Below are 12,967 nucleotides of genomic sequence, written 5' to 3'. Positions count from 1 at the left end.
CTTTTTCATCTTCCCTGCTGCTCCAAACCACCATCATCTCTGTTCTAAACTAGTAAACAGTTTCCTCACTGGCCTGCGTGCGCTACCTCCTGTTCACCTCCAAACAGGGTCTCAGCCAGAGTGATCTTTTAAAAACTACAAATGAGAGCTTTCTCCTCTCTTCGGAACCCTTCCAGATCTTCCTTTGTGCTTGGACTGGAATCTAGGCATCTTACCACGTGTACCCTCGCTGACTACACACCAGCTATGCTGCCCCCTTTCTGTTCCTCAAACGTGTTGAGGCCTTTTCCACTTTCAAGCTTTTTGCTCTTACTGCTCCTTTAAATGCTCTTTATGTGACTCATTACTATTTTCCAGGGCTCAGCTAAAATTGTATAGAGGTTTTCCTTGACTGCACTATTAGAAGTAATCTCCCTTCGCTACACTTAGCACCCTGCTTATTTCCCTTACAGCACTACTACAGCCTATAATTTTTAAAAAATATACTTGGTTATGCTCTGTACCTCACCCCCTCCCCAAAGCATGTCAACCCTGTGAGAGCAGGTATCTTGTCTACCCCCACCAGACAGCACAGTGGCTAGTTCACAATGGTGTCAATGAGCAAATCGTCGTATGGTTGCCAGTTTCCAAGATGGACCCCAGTCATTCTCACCCCCTGGTATCCATGCCTTAGGTAATCCCCTTGCACACTGCCTCAGGGCTGGCTATGTGTGACCAGTAGGACACCTTAGAAGTGACAGTGTGTGACTTCTGTGCCTAGGTCATAAAAGGCATTGGAATTTCCCCCCTTCACCTCAGATTGCCCATTCTAGGGAGGCTAACTGCCACGCCTGCAGGACACTTGACACCCCTGTGGGGAGACCACTTGGAGAGGCATGGGGGCCCCTGTCACCAGCCAGCATGTGAGTGACACCCATGTGAATGAGCCACCTTGGAGGTGGGTCTTCCAGCCTCAGTCAAGCCTTCAGATGATGCAGCACTCGCTGACATCTGGCTGATACCTTGAGCCAGAAGTGCCCAGCTAAAAGATAAAAATCATCATCATTTATCTTGTAAGTCACTAGGTTTTGGAATGATACATTACTCCACAAGAGATAACTAATACACACTCAATCAGTGGTTCAATGAATGGAGCAGTGAATATTTCAACATACATTACCTCTTGAATTGGTCAGGCTTCAAATCTCACCGAGGAAGGGACTGTCTGACCCTGTTCCTGTCTTAGGTTTCCTGCCTGCACTTTCCAGCACCTTATTCTCAGTCATCTACTGATGCCAACTTGACACCTCTTCTGCTGAAAACCGTTATCTCTATCACAGGCATCAAAAATCCTGCCGTAGAAGTGGAAGGCTGAGCTTTAATTTCACTCTCATGAATTCTCCTTTAATACTGTCCTTTCTCACTCCAAATGCTACACCACATGAGTTTTCTTCCCACTTCCCATGAATTCTTCTCAGTTCAAGAGCGAGGGTTGGGAACGTGACAAATCTGGATGACCTGGATTGACGACTTACCAGCTTGAGGAAGTTTCCTAAAGTCCCTAAGGCTCAGTTTTCTCTTCTGTTACATGCAGTAAATAATAATACCTCCTTCACGGGGGCTGTTAAGACTCATTGCAACCACGAGTGTGTACACACTTGTGCATACCACTTAGCACAGTTCTGGGCACAGGACAGCTATTTTAAATCCTAACAGCTATCCTAAAATATAGACTTTGAATCTCCACTTTGCTGAGGCACAGACAAGTTCAGAGGAGCTGAGTGTCTTGCCCGACACTGCAGAGCTGGAATGTGCAAGCCTGCAGCCCCCCAAGGCCTGAGTCCTGCCCACCTTTCCACAGCTCCATGCTGCCTGACTGCCAATGTAGTCTAGTCGTGTCTTCTCGAACCTGTCCTGAGCAGGCCGACTGACTGACAGTCTCTGAAACTGCCTGGGTTCTCCCTTGACTGGGTCCTAAGATGGCTCTGATTGTCCAAATCCAACTTTTTAGACTCCCTCCTTGAATGCCTCTTCAGTTCCAGCCATTCTGTTCTACTCTGCCAACCACATGTGACCCCCACTTCCTTCTCCTCCTGCCCGGCCCAGGCAGGCCAGCGTCCTCATGTCTGGAGTGCTCCCTGCTCCCCCCACACTCCACAAGGCTCAACCCCAACCCCTGCCACCATGCTCCTGGCTGCAGTGTCCCTGTCTGCTATGTGCACCACTTCTCTGCATCGGACCTCATCCAGCGGGGCCCAGCTTGTGTCCCATGGCTGCATGTTCTCGACCCCATCTTCCTGCTCTGCTAGTTGCTTCTTAATCATTCACTGATAAGCTGATGGTTGCTTCATCTTCCCGATCAGACTGGGAACACCCTGTGGCTGAGGTCAGAGCCCCGACTTGCGTTCACCTCCTCCCATGCTACCCAGCACAGTGCTAGGGACACAGAAGATGATAAATATCAAACTACTTTGCTAAACACTCACCTGGTTCTCTTGGTTTGGAAAGACTTAGGAACTGTTGTCTAAAACAAGCCAGGGAGAAAACCTTTTGTGTCTAACTGGATTCCTTCATAGCAGAGGAATTGTAAAGAAGGTCCTGTTTACTATCACTTTGGTAACTCAAGGCCCATGCAGATTCCCACATGGGAGGGAAACCGACTTCATACTTGGTCAGTCTTGAAAAGGCAAGCTGCTTAGCCGGTTCTGTGGGGACAGGAGCCCCGCTGACACCTCCTGACCGCCTCTTCTTTTCAGCTGCTCAGCCCCTGATGGCTTCTGTTTCCCCCAGGCCTCATCCTTCAGCCCCTAACCTGCACTCCCACCCACCCCAGCTCCTTTTAATACAGCCCTTCCAGGGCCCCCTGGGGGACCCCAACCTCCACCATGCCTCACTCCCTCCTGGCACCTCCTTCCCTAAATGAGCTCGTCTTAGCTACCAGCTCCTTTCCCCTCCGCTGCCTTCTCAGCTCCAACCTTCTCTCCCCTCCCAGACCCCAGCTTTGCACTGCTGGTAGGTAACCTCTTATGCCAGATGCCTCCCCCCCATATCCGGCCCATCTGGCTTCATCTCCTGCCCCCTCTCCGTGGCTCCACTATCTGGAGATTGCCCGGTTCCATCTGCTTCTCATCTTCCTTGCTGTTGTTCCCGGTTCCCTTGGGACCTGGCCTAGCACTCCATCTGGGCTTCTGCCCTTTTCAGGGGAGAACAGAAGGAAGGGCCGATCCTTCTCACCCCCAGCCACTCCCCCCACCATCCTTCTACTCATTTTCTTATTCTTATTCAAGCAAAAAGAAAGAAAAATATTAAATAAATAGTAATGCAAGTGAGTCAGCTGTGACAAAGGCAGTAAGGCTTAAGGGTCAAGCACAGAACCCTATGTCTCAAATAGCTTTGGTCTGAATTCTGCTTCTCCTACCTACTGCACTGTGATCTGGGGCTGCTTAATTAATTGTCTCTGCAACTTGATCTTCTTTATTGTAAAATGGGAAAGTAATATACTTACCTAAGAGCTCTTAGGAGGAAAAAATATGTATCTGCCACAGTGTAAGAGCCCCAGAAATAGTGGGGTTTACTCATTTAGAAAGTCTGTCAATGCAGCAACTCCTCCCACTTGCTGAAATTCAAAGCATCAATGACAACAGGAATACAAGTAATGTCTACATCAGGGTCCATGTGTGTACCCCCAAGGTCACATGGCGGGGGCTTGGCCCTTCATACTCACACATGTTGCAATGTAGAGGGAAATTAGAATTTTTGAAACATGCCTCCAAATGTCAAATAATTGTCATAAAGCTATTTAAAATGGGAGAATAAGAAAGAAAAAAAGTTCCCTTAACAATACGTTTAGGCACAATAAGGAATCTGTTGAGTAACAAGGGGCTTAATGAGAAGTAGTCACACTTGAGCCGGCTTCCTACCAAGGACATTTGTGCATTTTTTATCCTTGAATTCTATAGGGAGCTAGAAAAAAGAGGAGAGGAGGAAGCAGCCCTTGGGCCAGCCTCTAAATTCTTCTTCCTGCGCTAGACACACAAGAACACCCTCCCCCAACTTGACTGGTCCCTGATGGCAGCGAGCCCACGAGAGAGGCTCATCTGAAGCAAGGTTGATCTCAGAGAGTAAGAGCGGTTGACCTGACTTACCAATCTTGTAAAATGGCAGAGAATAGTCTCTTTGGTAGGTGGTTTCTTTATACCATGGTTCAGTGGGCTTTGAATGTCTTCGGAAACAAATATATCGAATGAGAGTTTCTTGGTCTAGTTGAGGCTGATACTGACTTTTTCTCTTGGGTGGGATTGTCAAGTCTATGAGAGGTCTAAATGAAAATAGAAAGAGCTTGCTGAACACCCAGTAGAAGAAAAGCATTTCATGTTCTCATCAGCTGAGATCTATTCTCTGGAAGTGACCAGGAGGCAACCGAGATACTATTGGCAAGACTCCATAGCTCCAGGGTCAGCCCAGCAGTTTTCAGTAGGTGGCTCAGGGATTCCAGTCCCCTGCTCCCCCCGCTTTAGCATCCCTCCTCCTCCCCAATCACAGGTTACAGAAGGTGACCTGCATCAAAACTTCTGCTGGGTCTGCTCATGCATGGCTACTTCCTGTACTCCAGATCTCCCAATGCCCTTTCCCATTGTAATTTTTCTATGGACATTTGGTTCCCTCAAGGAATCGATGCTTTCTTTTGACCAGACGCACCCCTTTGGTGTGAACTGGTGTTGGATGAACCTCCAATCAGTTATAATTTTCCTGTACCTCCACTGAGATAACTACCCTCTGAAGGTAAAAATAAAGAAGAATCAAAATGTAATGGGGGAATATCTTAATGCACTTGTGGGAGTACACATTCACTGGGCAACTTGTTGGAGAGTACTTTGGTGATGAAGATTGCTATCTTTAAAAAATGCATATACCTTGTTGCAGCAACTCCAGAAAGTAGGGATATCAACAAAGACTTAGTTCCTAGAATGCTCACCAAAATATTTAAAGATAATAAAAGAGTGGATACAATCTTCATGTTAAAAAAAGGGGGATTATTTAGAAAATGATATGGTCATATACAAGAATGCCCCCCCACCACTAAAAGTGATGCTGTAGAATTATGAATTTTGAGATGGGAAAAAGTCTGCAATACAGAATTAGGTTTAAATAAAGGTTTGAGTTGGGAGCAAGATGGTGGAGGAGTAGGAGACCTGGATTTCGTCTGGTCTCAGGAATTCAGCTGAATAGGGATCAAACCATTCTGAACACCTACGAAGTCAACAGGAGACCAAAGAAGAGAGTAGCAACAACTCTCTGAACAGAGAAGCGACCACTTACTGGAAGGTAGGACGTGCGGAGAAGTGAATCCGAGGTGATATTCGGGAGGATAGACGGCGGGGGAGGGGGCATCCGCCGGCCGCTTCTGGCAAGTACTAGAGCCGCGGAGCACAAAGTCGGACATTTTAGAAGTCAGCTCCGCTGAGGGACGTCGCTCCAGTGGCTAAGCGGGGGGTGGAATCCTCCCGGGACAGTGTGGTCTCAGGACCCTTGGGGACACAGAAAGACCAGGGGTGCCTGAATGCAGCAGAGCTCCCAGGTATCAGAGTGGGGAAGCCAGCCACAGAGACCGAGCCGAGGCACGGGCTCTCAGCTCGGGGTTGCCATAAACTGTGATCTGCAGCCCACTTGGACCACTGCTCCTCCAGCAGGGACCCAACAAGCGGCAGAGCTGGGGAGACTCCCCTCCCTCCCCCGGGAGGAGCGGCGCGGGAGTGCACCACAGGGATCTGCTGGGTTTGGAGACTCCACACGGGGTCGGGGGCCAGAGATAGAAATGCTCGGTCACAGGCCGGGTGAGCACGGAACGCGGCCGGAGACCGGGGAGACAGGAGTGACTGCTTTTCTCTGGGGGCTCACTGAGGAGCGGGGCCCCGAGTTCTTAGCTCCTCCGGGTGGAGATTGGGAGGCCACCATTTTCACCCTGGTCCTCCAAAGCTGTACCGAGAGCTTGCAGGGAACAAAAGCTCCTGAGAGCAAACCCGAGCAGCTTGCTTAGCCCAGACCCACAAGGGCGGGGCAATTCAGCCTCCGGCAAAGACATTTGGAAACCATGGCAACAGGTCCCTCCCCCAGAAGATCAGCACGAACAGCCAGCAAGCCAAGACCAAGTTTACCGATCAAGGAGAACGGGAGAACTCCAGCGCTAGGGGAATACTGCACATAGAATTCATGGCTTTTTTTTTTACCATGATTCATTTGTTCATCGAAGTTAATTTTTTTAACTTTTTTTTTTAATTTTTCCCTTTTTCAACCAACATCTTATCAATCCCTTTTTTAAAAAAAAACATTTTTTATTTTTCATTTTTAGAGTCATATTTTATCCCTTCACAGTAGTTACCCTTATTTTTGGCATATATATATATATAAGTTGTTCTCTCTTTAAAATTTTGAGATACAGTTTCTTCTAACAGATCAAAATATACCCTAAATCACTAGTGTATGGCTTTGTTCTAGTCTCCTGCCTGATCACATTCTCTCCTTTTCTTTTTTTTTTTAAATCTTCTTTCTTTTTTCAAACAACTTATCAATTCCTTTTATAAAATCTTTTATAATTTTCATCTTTACAGTCATCTTCCATCCCTTCATTGTATCAACCCTTATTTTGTACATATATGTCTTTCTTCCTTTAAAATTTTAGGAGGCACTTTTTTCTAACAGACCAAAATACGCCCCAAATCTAGTGTGTGGCACTGATCTATGCACTAGCCTGATCATATTTGATCATATTCTGCTTTTTTGTATTGTTCTGTTTTTGTTTTTATCTTTTTTTTTCTCTTTCTTTTTTCTTTCTTTCCCTTTCTTTTCCCCTGGTTTCAGGTCTTTTCTGATTTGTATACAGTATATTTGCTGGGGACGTTGTTAACCTGTTAGCATTTTGTTCTCTCATTCATCTATTCTCTTCTGGACAAAATGACAAGACGAAAAAAATCACCTCAGCAAAAAGAACAAGAGGTAGTACCGTCAGCCAGGGACCTACTCAATACAGACATTAGTACGATGTCGGACCTAGAGTTCAGAATCATGACTTTAAAGATACTAGCTGGGCTTGAAAAAAGCGTGGAAGTTATTAGAGAAACGCTTTCTGGAGAAATAAAAGAACTAAAATCTAACCAAGTCAAAATCAAAAAAGCTATTGATGAGGTGCAATCAAAAATGGGGGCACTAACTGCTAGGATAAACGAGGCAGAAGAGAGAATCAGCGATATAGAAGACCAAATGATGGAAAATAAAGAGGCTGAGAAAAAGAGAGATAAGCAACTACACGATCACGAGGGCAGAATTCGAGAGATAAGTGATACGATAAGACAAAACAACATTAGAATAATTGGGATCCCAGAAGACGAAGAAAGAGAGAGAGGGGAAGAAGGTATATTGGAGCAAATAATAGCAGAGAACTTCCCTAATGTGAGGAAGGAAACAGGCATCAAAATCCAGGAGGCACAGAGAACCCCTCTCAAAATCAATAAAAATAGGTCAACACCCCGACATCTAATAGTAAAACTTACGAGTCTCAGAGACAAAGAGAAAATCCTGAAAGCAGCCCGGGAGAAGAGATATGTAACCTACAATGGTAGAAATATTAGATTGGCAACAGACCTATCCACAGAGACCTGGCAGGCCAGAAAGGACTGGCGAGATATCTTCAGAGCACTAAACGAAAAAAATATGCAGCCAAGAATACTATATCTAGCTAGGCTGTCATTGAAAATAGAAGGAGAGATAAAAACCTTCCAGAACAAACAAAAACTAAAGGAATTTGCAAACACGAAACCAGCCCTCCAAGAAATATTGAAAGGGGTCCTCTAAGCAAAGAGAGAGCCTAAAAGCAGCATAGATCAGAAAGGAACACAGACAATATACAGTAACAGTCACCTTACAGGCAATACAATGGCACTAAATTCATACCTTTCAATAGTTACCCTGAATGTAAATGGGCTAAATGCCCCAATCAAAAGACACAGGCTATCAGATTGGATAAAAAACCAAGACCCATTGATATGCTGTCTGCAAGAGACTCATTTTAGACCCAAGGACACCCCCACATTGAAAGTGAGGGGGTGGAAAACCATTTACCATGCTAATGGGCACCAAAAGAAAGCTGGGGTGGCAATCCTTATATCAGACAAATTAGATTTTAAAACAAAGACTGTAATAAGAGATGAAGAAGGACACTATATCCTACTTAAAGGGTCTATCCAACAAGAAGATCTAACAATTGTAAATATCTATGCCCCTAACATGGGAGCAGCCAATTATATAAGGCAATTAATAACAAAAGCGAAGAAACACATTGACAACAATACAATAATAGTGGGGGGCTTTAACACCCCCCTGACTGAAATGGACAGATCATCTAAGCAAAAGATCAACAAGGAAATAAAGACTTTAAAGGACACACTGGACCAAATGGACTTCACAGACATATTCAGAACATTCCATCCCAAAGCAACGGAATACACATTCTTCTCTAGTGCCCATGGAACATTCTCCAGAATTGATCACATCCTAGGTCACAAATCAGGTCTCAACCAGTACCAAAAGATTGGGATTATTCCCTGCATATTTTCAGACCACAATGCTTTGAAACTAGAACTCAATCACAAGAGGAAAGTCGGAAAGAACTCAAATACATGGAGGCTAAAGAGCATCCTACTAAAGAATGAATGGGTCAACCAGGAAATTAAAGAAGAATTAAAAAAATTCATGGAAACCAATGAAAATGTAAACACAACTGTTCAAAATCTTTGGGATACATCAAAGGCAGTCCTGAGAGGAAAGTATATAGCAATACAAGCCTTTCTCAAGAAACAAGAAAGGTCTCAAATACACAACCTAACCCTACACCTAAAGGAGCTGGAGAAAGAACAGCAAATAAAGCCTAAACCCAGCAGGAGAAGAGAAATAATAAAGATCAGAGCAGAAATCAATGAAATAGAAACCAAAAGAACAGTAGAACAGATCAACGAAACTAGGAGCTGGTTCTTTGAAAGAATTAACAAGATTGATAAACCCCTGGCCAGACTTATCAAAAAGAAAAGAGAAATGACCCAAATCAACAAAATCATGAATGAAAGAGGAGAGATCACAACCAACACCAAAGAAATACAAACAATTATAAGAACATATTATGAGCAACTCTATGCCAGCAAATTAGATAACCTGGAAGAAATGGGTGCATTCCTAGAGCTGTATCAACTACCAAAATTGAACCAGGAAGAAATAGAAAACCTGAACAGACCTATAGCCACTAAGGAAATTGAAGCAGTCATCAAAAATCTCCCAACAAACAAAAGCCCAGGGCCAGATGGCTTCCCAGGGGAATTCTACCAGACATTTAAAGAAGAATTAATACCTATTCTCCTGAAACTGTTCCAAAAAATAGAAATGGAAGGAAAACTTCCAAATTCATTTTATGTGGCCAGCATTACCTTGATCCCCAAACCAGACAAAGACCCCATCAAAAAGGAGAACTACAGACCAATATCCTTGATGAACATGGATGCAAAAATTCTCACCAAAATGCTAGCCATTAGGATCCAACAGTACATTAAAAGGATTATTCACCACGACCAAGTGGGATTTATCCCTGGACTGCAAGGATGGTTCAACATCCGCAAATCAATCAACGTGATACAATACATTAACAAAAGAAAGAACAAGAATCATATGATCCTCTCAATAGATGCAGAAAAAGCATTTGACAAAGTACAGCATCCTTTCTTGATCAAAACTCTTCAGAGTATAGGGATAGAGGGTACATACCTCAATATCATAAAAGCGATCTATGAAAAACCTACAGCGAATATCATTCTCAATGGGGAAAAGCTGAGAGCTTTTCCCCTAAGGTCAGGAACGCGGCAGGGATGTCCACTCTCACCACTGCTATTCAACATAGTATTAGAAGTCCTAGCCACAGCAATCAGACAACAAAAAGAAATCAAAGGCATCCTGATCGGCAAAGAGGAAGTAAACTCTCACTCTTTGCCGATGATATGATACTGTATTTGGAAAACCCAAAAGACTTCACCCCAAAACTGCTAGAACTCATACAGGAATTCAGTAAAGTAGCAGGATATAAAATCAATGCACAGAAATCAGTGGCATTCCTATACACCAACAACAAGACAGAAGAGAGACAAATCAAGGAGTTGATCCCATTTACAATTGCACCCAAAACCATAAGATACCTAGGAATAAATTTAACCAAAGAGGCAAAGGATCTGTACTCAGAAAAGTATAAAATACTCATGAAAGAAATTGAAGAAGACACAAAGAAATGGAAAAACGTTCCATGCTCATGGATTGGGAGAACCAACATTGTGAAGATGTCAATGCTACCTAGAGCAATCTACACATTCAATGCAATCCCCATCAAAATACCATCCACTTTTTTCGAAGAAATGGAACAAATAATCCTAAAATTTGTATGGAACCAGAAGAGACCCCGAATAGCCAGAGGAATATTGAAAAAGAAAAGCAAAGCTGTCGGCATCACAATTCCGGACTTCAAGCTCTATTACAAAGCTGTCATCATCAAGACAGTATGGTACTGGCACAAAAACAGACACATAGATCAATGGAACAGAATCGTGAGCCCAGAAATGGACCCTCAACTCTATGGTCAACTCATCTTTGACAAAGCAGGAAAGAATGTCCAATGGCAAAAAGACAATCTCTTCAACAAATGGTGTTGGGAAAATTGGACAGCCACATGCAGAAGAATGAAACTGGACCATTTCCTTACACCACACACAAAAATAGACTCCAAATGGTTGAAAGACCTAAACGTGAGACAGGAGTCCATCAAAATCCTAAAGGAGAACACAGGCAGCAACCTCTTCAACCTCAGCCGCAGCAACTTCTTCCTAGAAACATCGCCAAAGGCAAGGGAAGCAAGGGCAAAAATGAACTATTGGGATTTCATCAAGATAAAAATCTTTTGCACAGCAAAAGAAACAGTCCACAAAACCAAAAGACAACCGACAGAATGGGAGAAGAGATTTGCAAATGACATATCAGATAAAGGGCTAGTATCCAAAATCTATAAAGAACTTATCAAACTCAACACCCAAAGAACAAATAATCCAATCAAGAAATGGGCAGAAGACATGAACAGACATTTTTCAAAGAAGACATCCAAATGGCCAACAGACACATGAAAAAGTGTTCAACATCGCTTGGCATCAGGGAAATCCAAATCAAAACCTCAATGAGATACCACCTCACACCAGTCCGAAGGCTAAAATTAACAAGTCAGGAAACGAAAGATGTTGGTGGGGATGTGGAGAAAGGGGAACCCTCCTACACTGTTGGTGGGAATGCAAGCTGGTGCAGCCACTCTGGAAAACAGTATGGAGGTTCCTCAAACAGTTGAAAATAGAGCTACCATATGACCCAGCAATTGCACTACTGGGTATTTACCCCAAAGATAAATATGTAGGGATCCGAAGGGGTACGTGCACCCCGATGTTTATAGCAGCAATGTCCACAATAGCCAAACTGTGGAAAGAGCCAAGATGTCCATTGACAGATGAATGGATAAAGAAGAAGTGGTCTATATACACAATGGAATATTATGCAGCCATCAAAAGGAATGAGATGTTGCCATTTGCAACGACGTCAATGGAACTGGAGGGTGTTATGCTGAGTGAAATAAGTCAATCAGTGAAAGACATGTATCATATGACCTCACTGATATGAGAAATTCTTAATCTCAGGAAACAAACTGAGTGTTGCTGGAGTGGTGGGGGGTGGGAGGGATGGGGTGGCTGGGTGATAGACATTGGGGAGGGTGTGTGCTATGGTGAGCGCTGTGAATTGTGCAAGACTGTTGAATCACAGATCTGTACTTCTGAAACAAATAATGCAACATATGTTAAGAAAAAAGAAAAGAAGATAGCAGGAGGGGAAAAATGAAGGGGAGTAAGTCGGACGGGGGAGACGAACCATGAGAGACGATGGACTCTGAAAAACAAACTAAGGGTTCTAGAGGGGAGGAAGGTAGGGGCATGGTTTAGCCTGGTGATGGGTATTAAAGAGGGCACATTCTGTGTGGAGCACTGGGTGTTATGCACAAACAATGAATCATGGAACACTACATCAAAAACTAATTATGTAATATACGGTGATTAACATAACAATAAAAAAATTTAAAAAAAAGTTTTGAGTTTAATTGAACACTTTAAACGGATGAGTTGTATGGGATGTGAATTATCTCCAGAAAAGTGTTATACAAAGCAAGGTTTCAATCAACAAAATATTATCAAACTGAATTCAACAATATATTAAAAGGGTCATACACCATGATCAAGTGGAATTTATTCCAGGGCTACAAGGAAGGTTCAACATCAGCAAATCAACAAAATACGTCACATTAACAAATTGAAGAATAAAAATCATACAGTCATCTCAATAGATGCAAAAAAGCATTTGACAAAATTCAACATCTATTCATGATAAAAAACTGTCAACAATGTGGCTATCAAGGGAACATATTTCAGCCTAATAAAAGGCCATATATGACAAGCTCACAGCTAACATCATACTCAAAGGTGGAAAGCTGTAAGCTTTTCCTCTAAGATCAGAAATAAGACAAGGATGCTTACTCTCAACACTTTTATTCAACATAGTATTGGAAGTCCCGTCCAGAGCAATTCGGCAAGGAAAAGAAATAAAACTGTCTCTATTTGCAAATAACATGATCTGTATGTGGAAAACCCTACAGATGCCACAAAAAACCTCTTAGAACTAATAAAGGAATTCAGTAAAGTTGCAAAATCAATATACAAAAATTTATTGCATTTCTATGCACTAACAAGAACTATCAGAAAAATTAAGGCAACACGCTCATTTACAATTACATCAAAACAATAAAATACTTAGGAGTAAATTTAACCAAGGAGATGAAAGACGTATACTCTGAAAACTCTAAGACCTTGATAAAAGA

At 43.1% G+C, this 12,967-nt stretch overlaps 1 protein-coding gene across 1 annotated transcript in view; it reads right to left on the bottom strand.

Moving 5' to 3' along the window:
• The window catches only part of SPMIP3 (sperm microtubule inner protein 3), a 31,574-nt gene that overhangs the window by 3,451 nt on the left and 15,156 nt on the right, over positions 1–12,967 (bottom strand). The window contains 1 exon segment of the mRNA XM_028111771.2: positions 4,125–4,297. Within this exon segment, the coding sequence (XP_027967572.1) occupies positions 4,125–4,297 (173 nt within the window).

This window comes from Eumetopias jubatus, unplaced genomic scaffold (assembly GCF_037043125.1).
Source record: "Eumetopias jubatus isolate StellerSeaLion01/CBP00866 unplaced genomic scaffold, mEumJub1_p1.0 scaffold_12, whole genome shotgun sequence".
Taxonomy (NCBI): domain Eukaryota; kingdom Metazoa; phylum Chordata; class Mammalia; order Carnivora; family Otariidae; genus Eumetopias; species Eumetopias jubatus.
This window is presented reverse-complemented; position numbering and strand designations above follow the sequence as displayed.